At 43.6% G+C, this 22818-nt stretch overlaps 1 protein-coding gene across 6 annotated transcripts in view; it reads left to right on the forward strand.

Annotated features, from left to right (window-relative positions):
- Nucleotides 1-14072: 14072 nt before the first annotated feature.
- Nucleotides 14073-22818, forward strand: part of SUSD4 (sushi domain containing 4) — a 132882-nt gene continuing 124136 nt past the window's right edge. For 2 of the 6 annotated variants that reach the window (XM_048843290.2, XM_048843292.2), the window contains exons 1-2: nt 16525-16698; nt 17484-17646. In XM_048843290.2, the coding sequence (XP_048699247.1) occupies nt 17508-17646 (139 nt within the window). In that variant the 5' untranslated portion in view covers nt 16525-16698; nt 17484-17507. Of the gene's footprint in view, nt 14285-16517; nt 16699-17483; nt 17647-22818 lie in introns of those variants that run through there. The other 4 variants (XM_048843291.2, XM_048843294.2, XM_048843295.2 and 1 more) reach the window with 4 other exon arrangements.

Raw genomic sequence — 22818 nt, forward strand, 5'->3', positions numbered from 1 at the left:
AGTGTAATATTCTTCCCACTTCTGAATTGATATAAGTAAAGGTTTTAATTACCGAAATTATGCAGTTGTAAAAAAATGATTTAATGAAATTATTCCTCTCATTTACATTCATGGGCTCCCTGCATTCAGACAGTATGACACATGGTAAATTACACTGAAGTGTGGTAGAATAATTACCAATGTTGTAATTCTGCCTGAGGACCCTGCACTTAAATCATTTCAATTCCAAATGAAATCAAACTGCAGGAAAATAGATCCAACATCTTCTAAGGAGGATTAAATGTGACACCTGGCTTTTGAAATTCCTACCCCCTTACTTTTATTGAACTAGGACCTAGACTCAGATATAATAATGTCAATGGGATGTTCTTGTAGAACTGAATTCTGCTTCTATTGAATTCAATGGCAAAATGTCTATTGAGTTCCATGATGCAGGATCGGGCCCTAAGCAATCAATATTTCTGGCTAATACATTAATTAAGGTGCCTAATTTGTGTTCTGAAGTGATAGCTGATTTTGCAGCAAAGCCACTTATTTCATTGCTCTTTTTAGTGTTCATCCTCTAGTCTTTTGTGCCTGGATGAGACTGTAAGCTGCTTGGAAGGACTGTGTTTTAGCACAGCACCAAGATCGCTTTCAGTGCTCACTAAGCCATGCATCTGAAGAAGTGGGATTTTACCCACAAAAGCTTATGCCCAAATAAATCTGTTAGCCTTTAAGGTGCCACCAGACTCCTTGTTGTTTCAGTGCTCACTAAATAAGCTTCAGGGCTGGTGAAATTAATGAAAATACTGTATCAGAGGAACCATGAACTTTGGATCGGGATCAAACTTCACTGTTCATCTCCTGTTACTAATCATGAGCAGAACTAAACGCACTCAACCAAGTACTCCCAACCCTGGAGAAAGTTTAGCTCTGAATAGAGCTATGATAGGTTGGACCAAAATTCAGGATTCAAATGTCCCATACTAAAACTTCAAGTGTTCTGTCATTCCTTAAACAATGTGAGAGGAACTTCAATTTGGGAGACACATGCTGGAATTCTCATTCATCCAGTAGTAACACATCATTAGATTTTCTAAAAGTTAAACTGTGACCAGATAACAGGGAAATGAATGCAAGCCAATATAAGGAAACCAACGCTTAAAGAATATTCAGATAAGTTAGATGTATTCAATACAGGAGGGCCTGATGAAATTCATCCTAGGGTACTTAAGGAACTAGTTGAAGCAATCTCAGAATCATTAGCTATTCTCTTTGAAAATTCATGGAGAATGGGTGAGGTTCCAGAGGCCTCCCGCAGCCCTGATCCCCCTCCTGCCCTCCAAACCTCTTGGTCCCAGCCCGGAGCACCTTCCTACACCTCAAACCCCTCATCCCCATCCCAGAGCCCCCTCCCACACTCCAAACCCCTCAGCCTGGAGCCCCCTACTGCACTCCAAATCCCTCATCCTCGGCCCCACATTGGAGCCCTCACCCCCCACCCCCAAACTCCAGCCCAGAGCCCCCACCCATACCCTGAACCTTGCATTTCAGGCCCAACCCCAGAACCTGCACCCCCAGCCCAGAGCCCGTAACTCCTCCCAACCCCTTGCCTCAGCCCAGAGCCTCCTCCCATACTCTGAACTCTTCAGCTCCACCCCTCAGCCCAGAGCCCCCTCCCACACTCTGAACTCCTCATTTCTGGCCCCACCCTGGAGCCTACACCCCCTCCCACACCCAGGCACTCTGAGCCAGCTTGGTGAAAATGAGCGAGTGAGTGAGGGTGGGGAGAGCAAGCAACAGAGGGAAGGGGGATGGAGTGAGTGGGGACAGGGACTTGGAGAAGGAGTTGGGGCCCAGAAGGGGGTCGGGGCGCTTACCTCAAGCAGCTCCCAGAAGCAGCGGCATGTCCCCCCTCTGGCTCCTACGCGAAGGCGCAGCCAGGCAGCTCTGCATGCTGCCGCTGTCCCATCTGTAGGTGCCACCCCCGCAGCTCCCATTGGTCAGGAACCAATTGGGATGGGGGCATTGTGCCCCCTGGCTGCTCCTATGTGTAGGAGCTGGAGGAGGGACATGCCGCTGCTTCCCAGGAGCCGCGCAGCACAGAGGCTAGCCGGGAGCCTGCCAGCCCCGCTGCGTGGTGCTGCCAACAGGACAGTCAATGACCTGGTCAGCGGTGCTGACCGGAGCCACCACGATCCCTTTTCAACTGGCTATTTTGGTCAAAAATCAGACACCTAGTCACCCTAAGTAAAGACTGAAGAAAAATAGATATTAAACTCCTCAGCTTTCTTGATGCTGTCCTTTATTAGTTCTCCTTCCCTACTAAGTAGAGGCCCTACACTTTACTTTCTTACACCTAATGTATTTAAAGAACCTCTTATTGCTTTTTATGTGACTCATTTTATGCTGTAGTCTTTCTGATTTTTGTCCCTACATGCTTGTGCTATTGTACTCATCTTTAGCAATTTGTCCATGTTTCCACTTTTTGTAGGATTTTGTTATGATTTTCAGGTCATTAAAGAGCTCCTGATGGAACCATATTGGCCTCTTCTAGTTTTACTTCGCATCAGGATTGTTTGCTGTTTTGTCTTTAATATTATCTCCAAGAAACTGCTAGCTCTCCTGAACTCATTTTTCCCTTAGATTTTCTTCCCATGGGACTTTATCTACTAATTCTGAGTTTTAGTCTGCTTTCTTGAAGTCCATTGTCCTTATTCTCCTGCTCTCACTCCTTCCTTTCTTTATCATTTCATGATCACTTCATCCAAATTGCATTCAACCTTCAAATTTGCAACCAATTCCTCCCTGTTGTCAGAATTATGTCTAAAATGGCTGCCATCCTAGTGTTACACTGATAAAAATGATACCAACAGGATCTTGTAAGAGGGACAAGGCAAATTGCCATGTTTATTGTAAATACAACAAAATATTCCTATATACAATTTCTATATAGATCCATTCACACACACAGACATTCACACACAGGTTCTACATAAAGGTTGTTATATTTACCAGCCTAGATGTTGCTCGTTCCAAGTCACTGGCCAGGTGGCCTGGATACGAGAGTGGAGGCGAGTCGTTGTCAGATGCTCATCCGATGCTCCTGGAGGGTGGCCGTAGAACCAGACTCAAAGAACACAGTCCCTGGACCCAATTTTTATATGTCTCTGGTTCAATACAAGTCTATGGAAGTTGCTTCATCATGCTGAATTTACAATTGAGATGACCATCAATCAGCTCAATCAGCAGGTGGTACATCCATGACTGCTCCATGATGGCTAGGTGTTATCTTCTTGTTCTTCCTTGATGCGTTTTGGGTGGATTCCAGTTCGCCCTCCGGGGGTCATCCGGTTATCTCCACTTTGCATATTCTTCGGCCCATCGATATCAAGGTTGAAATTCTTAGGATTAGGCTGGCAAGAAATACCTCATCTATCTCCTCTTCCTGATTTGGTGGTCTATCATAGATCCCACCCTGCTATGACATCACCACTGTTTTCCACCCCTTTTATATTCACCCAGAGTCTTTCAATGGGTTTCTCTCTCACATCCTTCTGGATCTCAAAACAAGTGCATACATTTTTGTGATCCCAATTAAGTCATAAGATAAATTATGTACTAATACTACCAGTTCTTCCTGTTTAATCCCCATAATCCTTGCATTTGTATATAGATTTCTAAGATGTTGAGCAGATTCCCTCACTGATTTTCCTCTTGTTGCTCCTATGACCCTATTGTAATTTTTCATCTCCCTCCCAACATTTAGCACTCTAAGGTCACCTTTTTTTATACCTACATGTGGGCTTTTGTCACCTGTCTCTTCTGATTCTAGTTTAAAACCCTCCTCCCTAGGTTGATGAGTCCATGTGTGAACATGCTCTTCCCCTTCTTGATCAGGTGAACCCCATCTCTTCCCAGAAGTCTTCCTTCCTGGAACAGCATCTTCTGGTCAAGGAAGCCAATGCCCTGTTGACCCCATCTGTGCAGCCATGTATTCATCTCCACAATGCGTGTGTTCCTGCCTGGGCCCTTATCCTCATCTGGACAGCACCTGTGCCCTCAACTCCTTCAACCTCGCTCCCAGAGTTCTGTAGTCACACTAATCTGCTCAGCGCAATACCTGGTGTCTACATGGATGAGCAGCATGGGGTAGTGTCGGAGGGACAGATGAGTCTTGGCAACCTTTCTGTAACATTTCTGATGTGGGCTCCAGACAGGCAGTGTACTACCTGGGACATCATGTCGGACAGCAGAGAGATGCCTCCATCCCCCTCAGGAGGGAGTCCCTGACCACCACCACCACCACCCTACAAGGGAGGGTGTGTGCACATGCATACTGTGCAGTAACTCTTATTAAACCTGATTTCGTTCTTTGAGATTACGGATTTGGTTGATAAAGGCCACTGCATAGATGTAATATTCTTAGACTTCTGTAAGCCATTTGACATACAATGTGCTGATTAAAAGAATAGAACTATGCAATATCAATTGAACACACATTAAAAGGATTAAGAACTGGCTAACCAGATCTCACATGGGGAGTCACCCTTGAAAGGGGGTATTTGTACTGGGGCTCTGCAGAGATCTGTACTAGGGCTGACACTAGTCAATATTTTCATCAATGATTTGGCAGTAACTATAAAATTACTGCTGCTAAAATTTGCAGATGACACACAGATTGGCAGAGTGCTAAATAATGATGAGCTCAGGGCAGTAGTACAGAGCAATCTGGATCCCTTGGTAACCTGGGCCTGTTCAAACAAAATATGTTTTAATATAGCCAAATGCAAAGTTATACATTTAGGAACAAGGAATACAGGCCATAATGATACAATGGGGGGAGGGGGTGGGTATCTCTTGAAAAACAGAGACTCTGAAAAGAATTTAGGGATCATAGGGGACAAACTGAACATGAACTCCCCAGGCGATGCTGTGGTAAAAGGGCTAATGCGATCCTTAGGTGTATAAACAGGAAAGCAGTGAGTGGGAGGTGACTTTACCTCTGTATACGGCATTAGTCAGACTGTTACTGGAATACTGCTAGTTCTAGTATCCACGTTTTAAAAAGGATGAGAAAAATTGGAAAGGATGTAGAAAAGAACCACAGAAATCATTCGTGGGCTGGAAAAAATATCTTAGAGGGAGACACTTAAAGAGATTGCTTCGTTTAGCTTATCAAAAAGATTGAGGATATGTCTACACTGCAATTAAAAATCCCTGGCTGGCCTATGCCAGCTGACTGGGGCTTGCAGGTCTGGGCCTAAGGGGTTGTTTAACTGTGGTATAGAGGTTCTGACTTGGGCAGCAGCCTGAGCTGTGGGACTCCCACATCTTGCAGGGCCCTATATCCTGGGCATCCACACTGCAATTAAACAGCCTGTGACAGGGTGCTATCAGCTGCATCATGATCACTGACAGAGCTGTAGCCTGGAGAAGGCTGCAGGCCCAGCTAAGGGAAATTATATGCTTTCTGGTGGGGGATTGTGAACACCTGCATGGCAATCACTGGGTTAACAAGGTAATTGGGGAGAATATAAGGAGAGGAAACAGGCTATAAACGTAGCTGAGGGGGGAGGAAGCCTGGGTTGAGCAGAGAAGGCTGTAGGGGAGCCTGTCCTTTTTATGAGCCTGTGTTATGGGGATGTAAGAGGGAAATAAAAGCACACCTTGGTGAAGAATAAACAGGCAAGCCTGTGTTTGTGACTACGGCATAGGGGCCGACGCTGTGGGTGCCCTCCGGGGCTAGAGCACCCATGGGGAAAAAATAGTGGGTGTTCAGCACCAACCAGCCACAGCTGATCAGCTGCGGGGAGCCTGGTGTGGGGCAGTCCTGGGGAAAACTAGAAGTCCGTGCTTAGGGACTCTGGAACCATCTGAATTGGCCAGATGGTGAGGTTAACCGGGTAGTGATGGAGGCACCCCGTGACACAGCCTCTTATCATGAGACCTGCAAGCCTGAGTCAGTTGGCATAGGCCAGTTACAGGGTTTTAACTGCAGTGCAAACGTATGCAGAGTGGGGACCTGATTACAGTATATATAAATACCTTAACAGGAAGAAAATACTGACTACTAAAGGGCTATTTAGTCTAGCAGAGAAATGCATAATAACAAATGCCTGGAAGCTGAAGCCAGACTAATTCAAACTAGTCTTATTGGGATCCAGGAAGTGCTAAAGGATCCCCCCCCCCAGCCTAAGAGGGGGGTCCACAGGACCTGGAAAACCAAATAATTACGGGGGACAACTAATGAACAACAGGGACAGGAGTGCGGTCAAAGAGTCAAACGAAGGGAACCGGACGGGGACATCGAGCAGAGAACCCCAGACAGCGCCCACTGCTCCTCAAAGTAGTAACAGGCACAAATTCTTAACAGTGAGGATTAGCCACTGTCACAAACTCCCCAGGTAAGGGTAGGGATTGCCATCTCTTGGTGTCTTCAAATCAAGCCTGGGTGCCCTTCTGGAAGATATGCTTTACATATCTACAAATGTTACGTTTCAGTCATATGTAAGTTATTGAGCTCAATTCAGGTTTAACGGTGAAATTTAATGGCTTTTGATATACAGGAAGTCAGACTAGATTTAATGGTCCTTTCTGGCACTAAACTCTCAATCTATTATCTTAAAAATTTTTCTTGGTCCTATCTCTATAAATCATCATCATTCCTATATATGCCAAAAATGTGTTTTGTTTGAATATTCTGGGTATATTTATTTCAGTTTCACTTTGTTCTATAGCTGCATCTGAAAAATGTAAAAAAGTAAAACTCCCGTGTAATATAAACAATATTATAATCCTGGCACCTAATTACAAAAAAATGAAGCACTAAAAATAGCATTCAGTATAATAAAAGGGGAATAAATCAATACTGCAGCAGGAACCTGACAGCTAACTTGTTAGTGAAACTTTAACAGGAAGGATTGGTTTTTCATTAGCAAGCGTAGGCAATGAGGAGGGCAGCTTCTGTGGGAACCTGAATATCTGAAAATTGGGTTATTCAGGAAAAGCCACAACTGGCTCCTTTGGGCAGCTCATGCAACAGTCATATGGATTCCACTGAAGTCTCACGGGATCCACATTCATTGGAGGGTATAATGGGTCCCCTGTAGAGTGAACAGGGAAGCAACAAGCAGGCAAAGGCAGCAGAGCTCCAGCTGCTTTACAACCTCCATGCAGTAGTGAGTGCTGCTGGCCTTGACTCTTCAAGCTACCCTGAAGTGCTGCTGTCAGATGGCTGCCTTTCTCTCCTTCCCTCTAGCCTAGGGAATGCTGGTTCCTTTCTTACCCTGACTCTCTTTCCTCTGTTAGTGAATGGACTTTCATATTGTAACTGGCTAGGTTATATGCTGCCCTCTACTGCATGGAATCAGAAATACACAACTGTGTACTGTTGCCATTGGCCCTGTATGATTATCTGCTAATGGCGATTCCCTTTTCGTTCAAGCTGTGTTTCTGGAGCAGCAGGCTCAACATGCAAGCCCTGCTATTGCTCAGAAGTTCAAAGTGGCCATGGTGTAGTATAGCCATGACAGGTAGGTTCCTAGGTGGCTATGGATTTGTTACAATATCACCTTTATGATAGCTTAATTCTTTCAGGGAAGGCATAAAGGTCGCAGGTGGGAAAACCTAAACTTATACATACCTCCAGTGAAATGAACAGCTGATGTAATTGGCATAACTCCATTGTAACTAGGCTGTGGATTAACTTAATTCCTTTTATGCCTAGAAGAAAGAAAATGGCTACAGCTGGAGGATAAATAATTTACTGGAAACTAGAAATGGACAAAGATCTGATACTTAATTTCTCCAAAGGTTTGGGGATGTGTGGATCTGGCCGTAATGTTTGCTGTATGCTATTTTTCTTGATGTTTGTTAGAACAACTACTGAAGGAAGTTGCAATGACGCTAGTGTAACACTGATGAAATCACACTTTCATAGTGCTTTGACTGCTCTGCTATAAAATGAAGTCAAATATAAACCAATGTATATGACTCTAGAAATGTACAAATAGATAATTCTGGCATAAGTGAGAGATACTCCATTGCCTGTAATGCAATTACATCTATTTGCAACAGGTTTGAATTTGACCCATGTGTTTAGAAGTCTGGAGTCTTGGTGCTCAATAGGGTAAATTTGACACAGTCCATGCTTTGTTTCATTTCAAAAATGTATCTCTGCTTCTATTTTTATTGTGTAGAAATGAAGTTTTCCCACCAATTCAAATTGTGGAAATAGACTATAACCAAAATGCTGATTTAAAATTATGTTGATAGAATCAAATCCAAAATCTTAATTATTTGGAATATAATTAGGTGGTGCTATAAAATTATGATACCTTGTGTTATCTAGGTATTACATCTTTAAATTTCTAAGAACCCTTGCTATATGCAGACTTAAACAGCCATTTTGTTCTCATAATTGTTGCGACCTGTTGCAGAGAAGGCACATGCTCACTTTGTTCCTTCATGGAGACTTTATCTTAGATCTTCCTTACTGTTTTCCCTTGATCTACAAGTCATTTAGGATGGAATGTACGTGGTTGCTGTTTATGAATGTAAGCTCCTTTGGGCAGGGATTTTTTTTTTTAGTCTGTGTTTTTACGGAGTCTAGGAGCTCCTAGGCACTACTGTAATACAAATAATAATGAATGTAAAAATGTAGCATATTGAGCATGGATTTTGTGTTCTCTCTCTCTCTCTAGATATAGATAGATAATTAAAAGCTTTGGAACACACACAGAAACTCCCTAACCACTGATGATTTGGTGAAGTGTACCAGATTAGACAGCTCTGGAAATGGAGCTCTTCTAGTTATCCATATCGTGGGTATAGAATGGGCACTGACAGGGCAAGCTTTCACATTCTGCTCTACCAATACATAGACTCGTTTATTATTAATGAGAACTTGGAGCATTTCTCACCCAGGGAACTCAAAGTACTTTCCAACAGAGCTTAAGCATTATTACCTCCGTAATCGATGAGGGAAAGTAAGGCACAGACTCAGTCACATGCTGAGTCAGTAGCAGAGCCAGAAATTAAATTCAGAGGTGACATCCTGGCCCTATTAAAGTTAATAGCAAAACTCTCATTAACTTCTCTGGCAGTCAAGATTTCCCCTGCAGTCTACTGGCTCCCAGTCTAGTTTCCTATCCAATGGCTTGTGCTGCCTGATTTCAAGGGACCATCTCTAGGGATAAATGTCTGATTTGGATTATATCCCATTCCATGCTTAGCCATCTGTCCTGAGATGGCAAACAAGGTTGCTGGTTGTGACGCAGCCACTTGTCTCCATCCATTTCCTAGTAGACACTCTCATTTTTCCACAAGCCAGCCCTCAGTTAGTAATGAGATTCAATAAGTAATGAACTGGAAACCATGACTTGGAAGTGAAAGGTACTCTATCCTACTAAATATATCCTGAGGTATCCTACACCCCATGACTTTCACTTAAAAGTTTACTGTGAATCCTAGAAACCTTCATTGTGGGTTCCTACATAATGTTGATAGTTTTCTTATTTAGAGTGGTGTTGCAAATCCAATACTGTATATTAAAAAGCATACATACTGAACTGTCTTGTGGGAGTATGAGAGAGGCAGGTATTAATAACCTCTTAAAATGCTTTAATACTGGAATTGGTTTTAAAATGGTGTTTGTTTGTGTGACTGATGAATACTTCAACTGGAAATAACCAAGTAAGGGCTTGCTGTCTCTTCTCACAAAAGTAACTACATCAGTGGGATAACTCCTGCGAGTAGGATTTAATTCTCATCAATAAAGTACAAAATGTAATGTTTTGCTTCTCCAGCTAAAGGAACAGACCTCCTGTTTTAAGTGGTTCAGTTTGCAGTCTGTGCAGGATTCATTTTTGTTTAATTTCTTCTGGGTTTTGTTGAATGAAATAAGAGAATAAAGAATGCTTTCGTGTTTACTGAACCTCTCTGTGGCATCAAGATGCTCTCTGTTAGGCTTTTATTTAATTATTTAAAAAAACACCAAAGCAAAAGCAGGTACGTAAGTCATTAGTTTAAAAAAAAAAAAAAGTAGCTCAATCTCAGGTCTTCCCTGTGCCCCAAGTCTTTATAATAAAGCTTATTTAGCACTAACTGATAAACACTATCCTGATGCCTAGTTACTCATGCTTGTGGATTGGTCCTAGACCGGGCTGCTTATCTGTAAGTGCTGATGATTCACTGATGAAAAGAGAACCATCCTTTCGAGACTCCTGTGATTACCTTCAAGGACTGAGTATACTCATGGTCCAACCACTATGAATTATATTAAGAAAGGGGAGGCCTCTACTAAAGCCCTTTCCTTGTAGGAAAACTGAACACCCTGAACTCCCATTTAAAATTGGTGGGAGCTGAGGTTACTTAGCACCTCTGCAGGATCAGACTCAGCAACTGCAAAACTGCTATTCTTTAACCTTGGTGTTAGTGATTCAAAATTTGTTATAAGTAATAATTGTTGCACTAATTACATACTTATGCTTGAAACCAGGCTTATTAGGCAAGCATCTGTTCCAAGTGACCACCTTAAATGTGCCTGCTTGGAACGATTGCTTTCCATGCAATCACGGTGATTACGGCGACAGCAATCCTCTAAGGAAGAATAAAACAAGAGGACAGGTCTTGCAGGACAGTGGTGAAATCAAGATGGGCAATGAGGAGGAAAAGCCTTTAGATGACTGCTGTTTTTTAAATTGTACATATGGCACCAAGATATATTATAATTGCATTATAAATGAAATTGATAAGATAAATAGGATGGAAAGGAGATCTCAGAGGGTATGATAAACTTTGAAACCCCTGAATTTCTCAGAGTTTACCCTAATCTTCTTAGGGTTACCTATTACTAATTAGGCTAGCTGGGTTGTTTGAAGGATAGGATAGATGCTGTTTTTTTAATATTTATATAATACCTAAAACTGCTCTAGGCACTTCCGACATTTAAGAATAGAAGGCCTTTTCCTGAAAAGCTTCCATGTATTATTATATGGATTTATAAGGTGCTCATCAGCATGGTATTTGGACACAATTTGCATCATTGAGATTTGGGACCATTAACATTTCCAAGTAAGAGCCGAAATACATCACATTGCAGATATGAGGATTTCTCTGGAAAATTCTCTGTATATTGAGCTTATAAACAGGTTGAAATAAACCGCCAAACCCAGCAACTGACCACAAATTTGTGTGGAAATGCTCAGTCTATTATGAATATAAGAAAATACCTACCATAAGGACGTGACATGGTGTGTTTTATAGGTCACTAAGCTGACTTGGGGCTTAATAGTCTAGTCTTAGAAATCATTCAGGACTCATATCACCACCCCATTAAACATCAGCTGGATTAATTTAATTTTGTTTTAAATTGTTTCCTTATTTTTACGTCTAGGTTTATTTTTTATAGTATTGTCTTTTTTTTTTTCCTTGTGGCTCATTTTTTTTTAAAAAAAGGAAGTTGGTTTGTGGCTACAAAGGTCTGAATGGTTTTTGAAGTGACGTGTATTTACAACTTGAAATGATTTTCTGTTGGCCATGGACTAGGAAAGAGATTAGGCTCTTTTATATTTTAAAATAATTCATCACAGAGGTGACTTCTGAATGAAACTCTTCGCTTCTCTATTAGATTTACCATCCCTTTACACCAGGAGCGGGCAAACTTTTTGGCCTGAGGGCCACATTGGGGTATGGAACTTGTATGGCGGATTATGAATGCCCATGAAATTGGGGGTAGGAGTGCAGAAGGGCTCTGGCTGGGGATGAGGGGTTCAGGGTTCAGGAGTGGGCTCTGGGTTGGGGTGCGGGGGGGCAATGAGGACTCTGGGGTGGGGCTGGGGATGGAGGGTTTGAGGTGCAGGAGGGTGCTCTGGGCTGGGATCAAGGGCTTTGGAGGCGGGAGGGGGATTAGGCCTGTGGCAGGGGATTGGGGCATGGAGGGGGCTCAGGGGTGCAGGCTCCGGGTGGCACTTACTGCAAGCGGCTCCTGGAAGCATGCCCGCCCTCTGGCTCCGAGGCACGGCCAGGCGGCTCTGCGCACTGCCCCGTCCACAGGCACCACCCCTGCAGCTCTGATTGGCTGGGAATTACAGCCAATGGGAGCTGCAGGGTCAGTGCCTGTGGATGGGGCAGCACGCAGAGCTGGAGAGGGATCATGCTGGCTGCTTCCTAGGAACCATGCGGAGTGGGGCAAGCCCCCAACCCTAGTACCCAGCTGGAGCGCCGGAGCAGGGCAAACCCCCGAGCCCGCTCTCCGGGGGGAGCTGAGGGATGAATTAATTGGTCTGACAGTCCAGATGCGGCCTGCGGACTGTAGTTTGCCCACCATTGCTTTACACCCATGCCCAGCTGGAACTAGCCTGCAATATTCCCTTCCCTACAATGCTCACATTAGCTCTAACCAAACCATGTATATATCCAGGAAGGAGTTCAGAAGCATTTGATCAAATAAAAGGTCTATTTTCAAGCAGTAATCATGCACAGGTATGATATTGTACCACAGATAAAACTGTGTGAGCACACACACGTGCTGGAAAGGAGGAGGGAAGAGCCCATAACAGGGAGCTTCACACAGCATTTTTCGATGAGTTGGCCTATATTTTCTTGAAATGTAGGTGGTCACCATTAATGTATTCCCCTACTTGCAAATGAGCTGGGAGTAAGCAGGAAACAGCTCCTCAAATTGAAGCTAAACTGTAATTAAACCAAGACACCTCTGCGTGTTAGAAAAAAAGCCAAAAACTACCTGCTCACACCAGCTAGGACAGAGCTGAAAAGCTCCCCCTCCTATCTGGAACAGAGCCAGAACTGCCTCTCACCAGATGGAATCAAACCCAAGCTGCTGCAATTAAGCAAGAATCTCCCTTGGCCTTATTTTATGCATGTTCCTAAATAACAGGAATGTGTTTCTGGGGCAATCAGGCATGGTACTGTCATTGTTTATCTTGGGTCTGGATGGAGGTGGGTGGCTTTGGTTTGTGGGATGTGGTCCAGCTAAGTCACAAAAGTTCATCCCTTCCAGCATTAAAGTCCAAAAGGAAACAAAACCATTCTTCCATTCCATTCTTGTTAGGAACAGCCCTTCCTCTCAGGGTCCTCTTCCTCCAGCTGTTAGCTCAGATTCGAGTTCTCCTGGGTTCCAGTCAATTCCTTCTTTCCCTTGTTGGCAGGAGCCCACCTCACAACATGGTAGCATGCAGGAAACCCAACCCACCCTCTATTACAGGTCTGCAGCCTTGAGACACTAAACAGTTGGGTTGTCTGCCATGTGAAATGCCCCCTCTTCTTCCCAGAACTGCTTCCTATATACCCAGCCTAGGCCTCCTCACTGGCCTTTTTATGTCTATTCTGTCATTTTTCAACAGAGTGCTCATTCCTATGTTTGATCTCCCTAGAACCTCACTGAACTTAGGCTTGCACTTGTATCTCCTCCAGCAGCCTCTTTAGTTACATGCTCCCCCTGTGATGTGACCCTTGTACACCTGCTAAGGGGGTTAAATCTGCCACAAGTGAGACTGGTCCCCAACCTCCTTAAAGGACCCTTTCAGCCAGTGACAGGGAGATTCTGGGCTGATTAAAAGTGAATCCAGAAGGATACGTGAGCATTTTGTTTGGACAGCGTTGGTGGATTTATTGACCTGGAATGCCTTCCCTTCCCTAACTTGGTGAACCATATAGCCATCCTCGCCTCTTTCCAGTCCTGACTCTAAACATGCATGTGCCATGAAGGCAGTTAGTGTTGTTATGCCACTCACCAAAGGATTTGCTATTTTTAATTTATTAATAAGATACAAAATAAATAGCTGTATCATTGAGCGATAAATCCACTTCCTGATTACCTAGTGCTTTGTGTATGCGATGGGGGTTGTTTGTCTACTTAGGGCTTGATCCCTTAGCCCTGAGCACATGGTACTTTGACACTGAGGGTAGTTGGCTTTTCACAGGATTAGACTTTAAGACTGTGTGTTCCTTGGGGAAAGGACTGTGTATTCTCTGCATTCTGTACAGACATAAGAATACTGGGAGATTCAATAGCAGCTGCCAATGATTAAGCAATAACTGTTTATCAAAAGGGACACTCTTTTCCATTTGTCCCCTCTCCTTCCAGAAGGGAGCTGTGTTTCTGGGCACCCGCCCCAACATGTTGAACTCAGGGATGGAAAAAAAGGGTCTCCTGAATAGAGATAACATAGGAATTGCCATACTGCATCAGAACATTGCTCAAACTACTTAGATATTCTGCCAACTGTATTGGCCAGCACTTGATTGCTTCAGAGGAAGAAGCAACTCCATTGCATTTGTAAGTTACACTTTCACGATTGCACTTCAGTACTTGTATGAGGTGAATTGAAAAATATTTCTTTTGTTTCATTTTTACAGTACATATATTTGTAATCAAAATTAATCATATAAAGTGAGCACTGTGCACTTTGTATTCGGTGTTGTAATTGAAATCAATATTGAAAATGTAGGAAAACATCCAAATATATTTAATACATTTCAATTGGTATTCTATTATAAGTGTGATTAATTTTTTTTAATCGCGATTAATTTTTTTGAGTTAATCATGTGATATACTGTGATTAATTGACAGCCCTAATCACTATAGATTTTCTGTTTAAGTAGAAATTGGGGTGAGGAGCACCGGGGATGTACTGCCCAATCCCTGCACTATTCCCCAATGCATATAGTTGGGTTTGGCTGGCTAGGGCCCCGCTTGGAGAGAGAAACTCCTTCCAGATATGTTTCTTCTTTTGCCCCATTTTCTTCCACTTGCTGTGTCCTGTTACCACCACATAATTTCCAGACTTGTGAGAAAACCCATCAAAATGGGTGAGCTCTGCTACTCTGGTCTACTCTAACTATAGCTTCCTATCTTACCTTAACATGCATGCATTTGTTCAAGAACTTTAGTTGCCCATATGTGCACCATAATCTGCTTCAAAAGCATAGGCTTCCTACCACCTGAGTTGAAGGAGAATCTCTCTCAGTTTGTTAGCAATATGGGGCCTGACACTCAGTTGAGCAGTTCTGACTCTACCCAGTAGAAGGCAGTGAGCACATCAACACTAGCTAACTCAATAAATGTCATCAGAAGACATACAGTTTTCCAATCCTTATTTAAACCCAGACACTATATTTGACTCAGTGATATCCCGTCGTGGTGAATTCTCCAGACTGACTAAATCCTGCTGGGTACGGCTTCCTAATAGGCAAACTGCTTCAACCAACAGTCCTGATTGCTCTTCCCTCACCCCGCGAGGCAAATACCAGAATAAAGAGCTTTGTAATACACCTTCCCCTTGCCCACACAATCTGTGAGGAATGTCAGGAATGTTATAATATGAATTAATCATGTCTCACATAGGATGTTACATATAATTGGTCAAACATCCCATAGGCTAAACGATATTAAACCCTCAAGGCTGCCTATGTATTTGCCCTGTTTTGAAGCACAAACCAGGTGGAAGAAGATGCTTTGGTTGATATTTAGCAGTCTTTGGAAGTGGCTCACAATAACAGGGGTTTCATAAAACTCTGGTCATGCACACAGAAAGTGCTACATGACTGTACTAGGCTCCTGTCATGAATGCACATGTGCCACAGAAACTCAGGCCTGGTCTAGACTACAGTTAGTGTAAGTGTTGGGGTAAGGCATCTTACACCTATCTAATTACATCAGTATACACACTACAGCCTTGCTCCCACCGATGTAAGTGCCCTACTATGCCGACATAACTGCACCTCTACGAGAGGCGTAGGGATTATGTTGGTGAAGTTAAGGAAATGTAGTGTCCTTGTAGACACTGTGTTACTTACATCTATTGACTGTCATTCTGTAATTACTGCAGTTGCTTGTAGATCGACTTAACATACATAGGTCGACTGAAGTTTATGTGTAGATATGCCCTCGGGCTTCTATGCCTCATGCTGGATGGGGAACATTGGAAGATTTGCAGCAGATTCTGGCTAGCTCTTGATATGCCTGTAGCAAGTGGCACAAGTAAGTGTATTTACTGCATGCTCTGGCCTAATCCTGACATGTATTAAGCATGAGGCAAAGGAACATTTACAGCAGACTCTTGCCTGTCCCTCCTGTACATGCAGCCCAGGGGACACGAGCATAATGGCAACAAATTCGTGTCAGCACCTACCCTGCATGCAGCACAGTGTATTACCAAAAAAAAAAAATAAAAAAAAAAATGCAGACGACTTTGTCTACTGCTGTCATGTATGCATAATAGGGCGCCCAGGAGGGCTGGCACCCCAGGCTCTTGCTTTCTCCCGCAGTCCCTGCAAAAGCGGGAGACCCAGCAGATTTTGCAGCAGCAACCCCTGCTTGCTCCACGCAGCACTGGGGAATGCGGAATGGGTGGGGGCTGCGCGCGCTCTGGGTGGGCGAGGGGATAGAAGGCGGCTCGTGCAGCGGGCAGGTGCAGGCTCGGGCACGGGCTTCCCCTTGGCAGCTGCCGCAGCCGCTGTAGCCTTGGCTCTGGGGCCGCCCGCCTTCTCCCCCCTCCCGCCAGACACAGGTGGGATGAGCGCGAGCGGCGGCGCGCGCTGCGTGTGTGGCTCAGCCCGTCCCCTCCAGCGGGCGGGGGAGGTGCCGCGGCTTACGGCGGCTGTGGTGGCGGCAGCAGCGGGTCGTGCCCGGCTGGGGGCTCGCCCGGGGGAGGCAGCCAAGGAGGCTCCATGCAGGCGGGCAGCGCTCAGGTAAGGGCGCAGTGCGCACCTGGCTCCGTGCGCCGGGGAAGCAGCCTCAAGGGGGAAGGCAGTAAATGGGGGAGCGTAAAGGGGAGCAGCGCTAGAAGCGGGCGTCAGGGGGAAGCCGGGGTGGGGAGTTAAAGGGGGAAGCGTGTATTTGCCCCTGGCAGAATTAACAGAACCTGGGGCCTGCATTCAGTAACCCCCCCCTCCCCCGACAGTTCGCTCCTGGGTGGAAATGGGAGCGTTGCAATATTTATAAGATGAGAGATCTAAGTCCGGGGTGGTCTTGGCAAACCGGAGACCCTCGGTGGTTATAATACTTTATCACGGTAGCAAGCTGTGAATTGCATGGAGCAGCACAGTGAAGGTCTTTGCGTTGAGGCTGATTTGCTGTTTGGAAACTGCATCCCATTCCCAGGGAGTCTTGGCTATTGCAGGAGGTAGAAGGAGAGTTCAGAATGGCACAGGGGTTTCGTGCGTATGCAGCATGCAGGCAGGGGATTGCATATTAGGAGAGGGCATTTGGGGGAGTGTGGTTTGCATGTCAGGGAACAGACAGTGGGGGACGGGATGGACAAAGATGATTATAATAATTATTATTTTATATCCTGTCTTTGGTGTCCATAGCCCTGTCCAGATGTGTTGGTGGCAAGGTCCTTGCCCCAAAGAGGTTTCTGTTGCATGTCGGAGCTAGGAGTGGGCAGAGATTTCATCTGGAGGAAGGGAGAGATTGATGCTCTGTTCTGAGATCACTGGGAGATGGCAAGATAATATTCTCTTTCTTGTTGCAGATTATTGCCCTTTGTGGATAAAAGATGTATCATGGAATGAACCCGAGCAGCGGGGATCCGTTCCTAGAGAAGCAGCAGCAGTACCCGTCCCCCCGGAGACTCTTCGTGGTGGTCTTGTGGCTTCAGCTGGTGCTGTGCTTCGGCCCTGCACAGATCACGGGCGGTGAGTGACTAACTCATGTGACTGACAAGCAGCAGCAGCGCCCCTGCAAGCTAGCCAGCGAGAGACGAAGAGAGAGAGGCTCTGACAGCCTGCAGGCAAGCGGGTTCCCCAGTGACGGGTGCTGGGCCCCCTTACTGTGTTTAAAGGCTAACTCACTTCTGTCTTATAGCCCCCCCTCCTTACTTCTCACTTCTGTTTACATTAAAGCAAGCCACTTGACATTCAGGGTCCCTGTGCGTTTTTCCCATAATTTGAGCACTGGAGACCTTCCTAATTTGACCCCATATGCACAAATGCCAGTGTGAGAGACTGTTCTGAACCTCACTGCATACAGACACCTCCTTGCATGAAAGCCTCCCTCTGCATGTGCCTATGCACACACAGATGCTGAGATGCAAGAACCCCTTCTCTCCCTTCCTGCTCCCCAAAACTCAGGCATGCTGACAGGACCCACCCCTATATGCACATATAGACACCCTTTGCCCACCACCCTTCTAGACACATGCACACAGAAGTGCTGGCAGGAGAGACTCCCTCCTTATCCCCCTCTTATCTCATCCCCAAAACCAAACCATGGATACTAATAGGAGAAAATCCTCACACTTCTCTCTCTCCACCTCTCCCCCCTCCCGTCTTCCCTTTCATAGACACAGACTAGAGAACTGAATCCCCTTTCTCCTGTAAAAATCCCACACATAGATGCTGGTAGGCAAAACACCCCTCCCCACATGCTGCAGGGAGAGGAGAAACTTCCCTTACATGTACACACATGGATGCTGATAGGGTAATACTCCCACACTCATCTACACCCTGCTTCCCCATCTATATATGTATACAAATACGGAGAGGAGAGAGCATTCCCTGCTGCCTGCAGGAAAGAATAACCATGTAGGTTGATGTGGAGAAAACTACCCCAGGCACTAAACTGGTGACAGGAGACAGCCTTGCCCAAATGCTGTCTGGAGAGAAGAAAGTAGTAATAAATATTTCCAGTATAATCACACATTCATTTTTATTTAAAAATAATGTAATGCTTTAATAATGAATAGCAAGAATCCTCTTCTGTTAGTTCTCTTGCTATTCTTAACCTAGGCATCTGGGGAAGCATAGGTTCAGTGTTTTGGGGGGAAAAGCATCTAATGTGGGGCTAAAGAAAGAGACATTAAAATTCAGTTCCATTGCATCTACTTTGAAAAAGGACCAGTTCATGTTTGTCCTTTTTATGATTTTAATTACAATTTTTACACCTGTTTTGTTTTATTGATGCTTTTGAGATATTTTAAGCAGGTGTGTTTAATTACCAAATTGCTTGAAACCGATTCCCTAATTAGGTCTGGATTGCAGGAAAAGTCTTCAGTTAAACTGCTGTGCTGCAAAGTGAACTTAGTTGGAATAACATTAGCAGCTTCAAAGGATTTCCACCCTAAAATGGTGTTATATTCTTGAGGGGGGAAAATATACTGATTTGCGATTGGATCACACAATTAATGGCAGACTGAGAGGCAGTGTAAGAGTAGCGTGGGGTTCTTTTCATGCCTCTGAATTACATCAAACTGTTCAAACTTCGGTGCTTGCAGTTAAGCTCATAAATCCACTGTTACTCACCCCACTTCTACTTTTGGTGTTTATGTGCTGCTCCCATTGCCTTCAGAAAAGCTGCCTTATTTTCAGAAATGTATTTTAGGTGCCTAACGATGGATTTAAGAGCCAAATTTAGATACCAAAGTTTGAACATTTTGGCCTGAGTTAACAGGCATGAGAAGAAACTGAAGAATCTCCTACACTGACACACTTTCTCTCATTAATTATGTGGTCCATTTGTAAGCTGGCTTATCTTTTTCTCCTCTCAAGAATATAATGTCATTTTAGAGTAGAAATCCCTGGAAGTTGCTAATATTCCAGCTAAATTCACTTTGCAGTCATACCTCGTGCTATAAGAGACCCTGTGTTTTTTGGAAGTGCTGCCTTTCTGATGAGACTTAAAAAAAAAAATTAATTAGTGTGGTCATTAAACACTGTGTGTCAGTTGGTGGCATATTTCACGAGAATAAAGTGTTCACTTTAAGAGTTGGTCAGGACATCAAAGTTTAATTATGTTCTGCCCACCTATGTTTCCCTTGCAGTTTAAGTTGGACAGGCCAACATTCATTTTTTGGGCCACCTCATAAGAGAGAGAATGCCTCATGGATCCACCTCCTATCCCAAACCCCATATCCTACTGCTTAATTAACTGCTGATTAACGGAAGGTGTATGGTGGTGGATGTTAATAAACAGCTGCTGCATTTCACTTCAGTAGTGAAACCTGATATTGTTTCTATGTCAAACTACATTTGTAAAGCACTTTGGGATCCTTCAGGATGAAAGGTTCAGAGGAATGATATAAATCCAATATATTGTTTGTTAATATGAAGAGCTTTTGTTATAGGCCAGCTTGAGGCAAAAGAGAAATTCTTGTCCAGATTCCAGTGAAAGTTAATGCATTAAGAAAAGGAGTACTTGTGGCACCTTAGAGACTAACCAATTTATTTGAGCATAAGCTTTTGTGCATCCTATGAAGTGAGTTGTAGCTCACGAAAGCTTATGCTCAAATAAATTGGTTAGTCTCTAAGGTGCCACAAGTACTCCTTTTCTTTTTGTGAATACAGACTAACACGGCTGTTTACTCTGAAACCTGTCTTAATGCATTAAATAACTTTGATTAAAAGAACCAGTGAAAAATATAGATTGTATTTCTAAGCAGTATTATTTTCCAATGCATTGTATTGAGAAGTACTGTATATACACAGTCTGCTAAATCAACAAATCTTTCATGTAGAAGAATACATATACCTGTTTTTCTGAAGCGTGGAAGTGGCGAGACAATGGGATTTTAAAATTCAAGAAGTGGACTGTGAGCCAGGACTCATCATCATTATTTCCCACTCTGTTATGGTCTTGGGCGAGCCACTTCGGCCACTTGTTTTGCATGCTTCAGTTTTTGACTGCTCAACTTGAGACACAGTGTGTGATTTTGAGAAGTGCTGAGCACCAACTGGACTTTAGTTGGAGTTGTGCTTGCTCAGCACTTTTGAAAATCTGGCTTCAATAGTACTCTAAAGTTGGATATCCAGATATTAAGGCATGCAAAATCAGTGAATACTGTTGAAAATTTGGCCATTAATCTCTTTGTATCTTAGTTTTCCCAATCTGTAAAATAGGGTCGTCACCAAGGAGGGTGTTGAAACATATCTAATAGTTTGTAAAGAGCTTTGATGATTTTAAATTAAAGATGCTATGCAAGTGGAAAGTATTTATTATTTTGTTTCAGTAGCGGTTCATCTTTAACAACATCAATGTGCTATAAGACAAAAATAAAAACTAACTAACGTGTTGAAAAGGGGGAAAATGATGATAGGTTAGACTAGGGGTCCCAAACATGCGGCTGGCCTGTGGAGTTATTTCCTTCGGCCCACCATAGCTCCCCTCACCCTCCGCCCCACCGAGCGCACTGCGTCCCCGCTCCTCCGCCTACCTCCCAGCGCTTCCCGCCGCCAAACAGGGGAGGAGGCAGTGATGTGGCCCTCGGGCCAATGTATTAGTCCTCATGTGGCCCTCGTGGTGATTTGAGTTTGAGATCCCTGGGTTAGATTTTGCCGTAGAAAACTGTTTTCATTTATAGGATGAAAATACATTCTTCCCTTTCTTACCTGAGGGCAGAATTTGGCCCTAAGTAATAATCTTGTCATGACTTGTGTAGCTCCTTCTATTTTATATCTGACTGTTCTATAAACTATATTGATTTTAAGGTTCTGCCAGTTCACCCCAAATCAATATTATTTATAACCCTTCTTTTTTTTTCTTGTCAGTGATTTTTACAGAGAATAAATCTGCCTGTAGTATTTTTACCCTCTCAAAAGTGGTTCCTGGAATGATCCATGAGAAAAATCACTCCACAAATGAAATCAAAAGAACAAACTCTTCAAAGCTCAGTAGGCCTAATTCCTCCCTGGTGTATGTAACTACATTCACATCAGAGATGAATTAAACCCCCTTGATGTAAGCTTGGGACTTTCTTCTAGTCACCTGGTATCTTTGCTCATCTTGCGCTTTTTACTGTTCGTCTATAATGAAGAAGAAGTGTTTTTAATAATAGAAATAACCAGTGTTAAGACCTTCAGACACACTAAATGCATAGCTGGTGCTAAAGGCAAGATATTCATTGCACATAAACAATTTGCAGAGTTCATGGCTGTACATGTATCATTTTGAGGGAATATTACATATATATTTTTTCCAAATGTTGCAGATCTCGAAGTATTTTTAATTTTTCCAGGAATTCTCAATTTTCTAATAACTGTGGGCAAAGAATTCACCATGTGAAGATTTATTTTAGTCAGTTTCTGAGTTTGGACATGGGCTTTGGATTTTGCTGTTGTAACAGGAGAGGCACTTGAGCAAATTTCTCTTTTTTGTTTTCTTGGTTGGCTCTGAAGTATTTCTAGTCCTTTGGAAAGTCGTTTTTCCCCATCCCCCCTTTTGGATAGCCCTTTGAGGAAGCTCACTACTGCAATATGATGGAGTATTTCTGGTATGTTTGAATCAATGTCAGCTTGTTTGTTTTTTAGTGGTTGATACTTTCTTTAAGCCAGATTATGATACCTTTGCTCACACTGAGTAATCCCATACTGTACAAATAGTTCCCATTGAGAGTACTTATGATATGTATGTAAGGTACTATTAGTTGTGAATAAGGGTGTTGCATTCTGGCTTTTTGTGAGGTACCCAAACATGCTTTGGAGTCTCTTGAAACCATGAAGAATAGTGTTTTTGCTTGTAAATATAGGCTGAATTTTTATTGCTCTCTTGTTTTATTGTATTGCAGCCTGGACTGTGCCTGATTCTGGATTTGATGATTCCATAAGAAATCTTTCTCAGGTTGCCAAGCAAAGTAGAACTGTTCCATCTGGCTAAGTCAGATCTTTCACATTCAGATGACTTGTGTTCGCATTAGGGATGTGCATCGCCTTTGTTTTGACAACCTACTGTCTGTCTTTGGTGGTTTTTGGAGACACAAAACCCGTTTGAGATTGTCTTTTTAATTGGTGCATGCAAACTCTTAGATCTTATAAAGAGTCTTTTCTGAACAGACTCTTATTTGACTGACACTCCAAAAAATATATCTGTAGCCAGCA

Source organism: Caretta caretta, chromosome 3 (assembly GCF_965140235.1).
Source record: "Caretta caretta isolate rCarCar2 chromosome 3, rCarCar1.hap1, whole genome shotgun sequence".
In the NCBI taxonomy this organism is placed as follows: domain Eukaryota; kingdom Metazoa; phylum Chordata; order Testudines; family Cheloniidae; genus Caretta; species Caretta caretta.